The following is a 1,451-nucleotide window of genomic DNA, read 5'->3' as shown; positions in this document are numbered from 1 at the left end:
GGGACAGGGCCGGCGCGGGGCCGGCGGGCAGCGAGCGCCAGCGGGAGCCGCACTCAGCGAGCCGTGCGCGGAGCTCGCCAGGTCCGTGCGCGAGGCTGGAGGGTGCGGAGGGGCCGGAGGCGCGGGACTTGGGCGCTCAGCTCGACTCTGGAGCGATCCCTGCGGCAGGGCCCGGTGCCGGGCCGGGCTTCCCGCTCCGGAAAGTTTGCCGCCGCCACCCTGGGAGGGCTCTGCGGCCGCCAGGAGAGAAGGGGAGGAGGGAGGGACTGCGGCGGGGAGGCGGCGGCGGCGCCAGGCGGCCCGGGAGCCTGGGCGGCGGCGGGCGGGGTGTCGGAGGGCCAGGGCGCAGAAGCCGGGCCCTCGCCTCTGCGCGCCCCGTCTGCCCAGTAACGCGCCGCCTGCTTCTTCTGCAGACTCCAGAGCGGGTCCTCCTCCCGCCGTGCCCGAGCCGGGCCGTGGGGGCAGCATGCCCGCGCGCGCCGCCTGAGGACGCCGCGGCCCCAGCCCCGCCATGGGCGCCCTGGCCTGCGCCCTCGCTCTCTGCGTGGCTATGGCCGTCGTGGCCGACGCCGCCTCGGGACCCCCAGGCACAGAGCTACGCGTCGTGCGGAGAGCGGCAGGTAAGGACTCGACGGGAACAGGGGGCCGGGGCAGGCAGGCAGCGGTGTCGGGACGGAACCGGCGTCTGGGCTGGCGGGGGCGCCGGGCGCTTTCCCTGGTCTGGAACCGCGGGGCAGGACCCGGGTTCCGCTGCCCCCTCTTCTCGGGTATCGTGGCTGAAGGCGGTGCGGCTGTATGTGGGGCGCCTGGAGCCGCAGGGCTGCCACCCAAGTGCGAGGCCGCCGCGGGGAGCCGGGCGCAGCGGTGGAGTCCCAGACCCTGCCCCCCGCGGTTCCCCAGCGGAGTCGCTGTCTGCCTCCGGGCGCCGTCGGGAGGGAGCGGGAGCCGAGTTTCCAAGATTCCCATTGTTGCTCCGCGGGATCTGCGCCGACGGAAAGTTCGTATTGTTGGCGGCCCCCACCCCCCGCCTCCGCCCCCGCCAGAGCCAGCTCCGGCCGAAGCGGGAGACCGGGTGCTATGGGTATGGAAGCGCGTCAGCCAGGCCGTGTTCGCAGCCGCGACACTGCCCGACCGTCCAGTGGCCCGCGTGACCAGCTGACACCCCCTAGTGCCAACACTCCCCAACCAGGCAGGCTCTAGTGCCCTCGGCCTGAGCGGGGGGTGAAGGGACTTGCCCCTGGGGGTGCCTCCTGGCGGGGGCGCGGGGAGGTGTGGGGGCGCAAGTCCAAGGAATTTGGAGCCGCGGGCCTAGGCTGGAGGTCAACGTCCGGAGGGACTGCGCGGGTCCCCGCAGAGGGCTCGTGATGGCAGGGCAGGGGAGGGGCAGGAGCGCGTCCTGCGCGGAGCCCCGCCCGCACACGCGCCAGCCCCTGAGGTGCGCGCACGCCGCC

The 1,451-nt window shown here is 75.4% G+C and overlaps 1 protein-coding gene across 4 annotated transcripts in view; it reads left to right on the top strand.

The window, feature by feature from the left end:
• Positions 1-511: 511 nt before the first annotated feature.
• Positions 512-1,451, top strand: part of FGFR3 (fibroblast growth factor receptor 3) — a 17,019-nt gene continuing 16,079 nt past the window's right edge. For all 4 annotated transcript variants that reach the window (XM_023738010.1, XM_023738009.1, XM_023738008.1 and 1 more), the window contains exon 1: positions 512-620. In XM_023738010.1, coding sequence (XP_023593778.1) covers positions 512-620 — 109 coding nt within the window. The remainder of the gene's footprint in view (positions 621-1,451) is intronic.

This window comes from Trichechus manatus, unplaced genomic scaffold (assembly GCF_000243295.1).
Source record: "Trichechus manatus latirostris isolate Lorelei unplaced genomic scaffold, TriManLat1.0 scaffold00111, whole genome shotgun sequence".
Taxonomy (NCBI): domain Eukaryota; kingdom Metazoa; phylum Chordata; class Mammalia; order Sirenia; family Trichechidae; genus Trichechus; species Trichechus manatus.
This window is presented reverse-complemented; position numbering and strand designations above follow the sequence as displayed.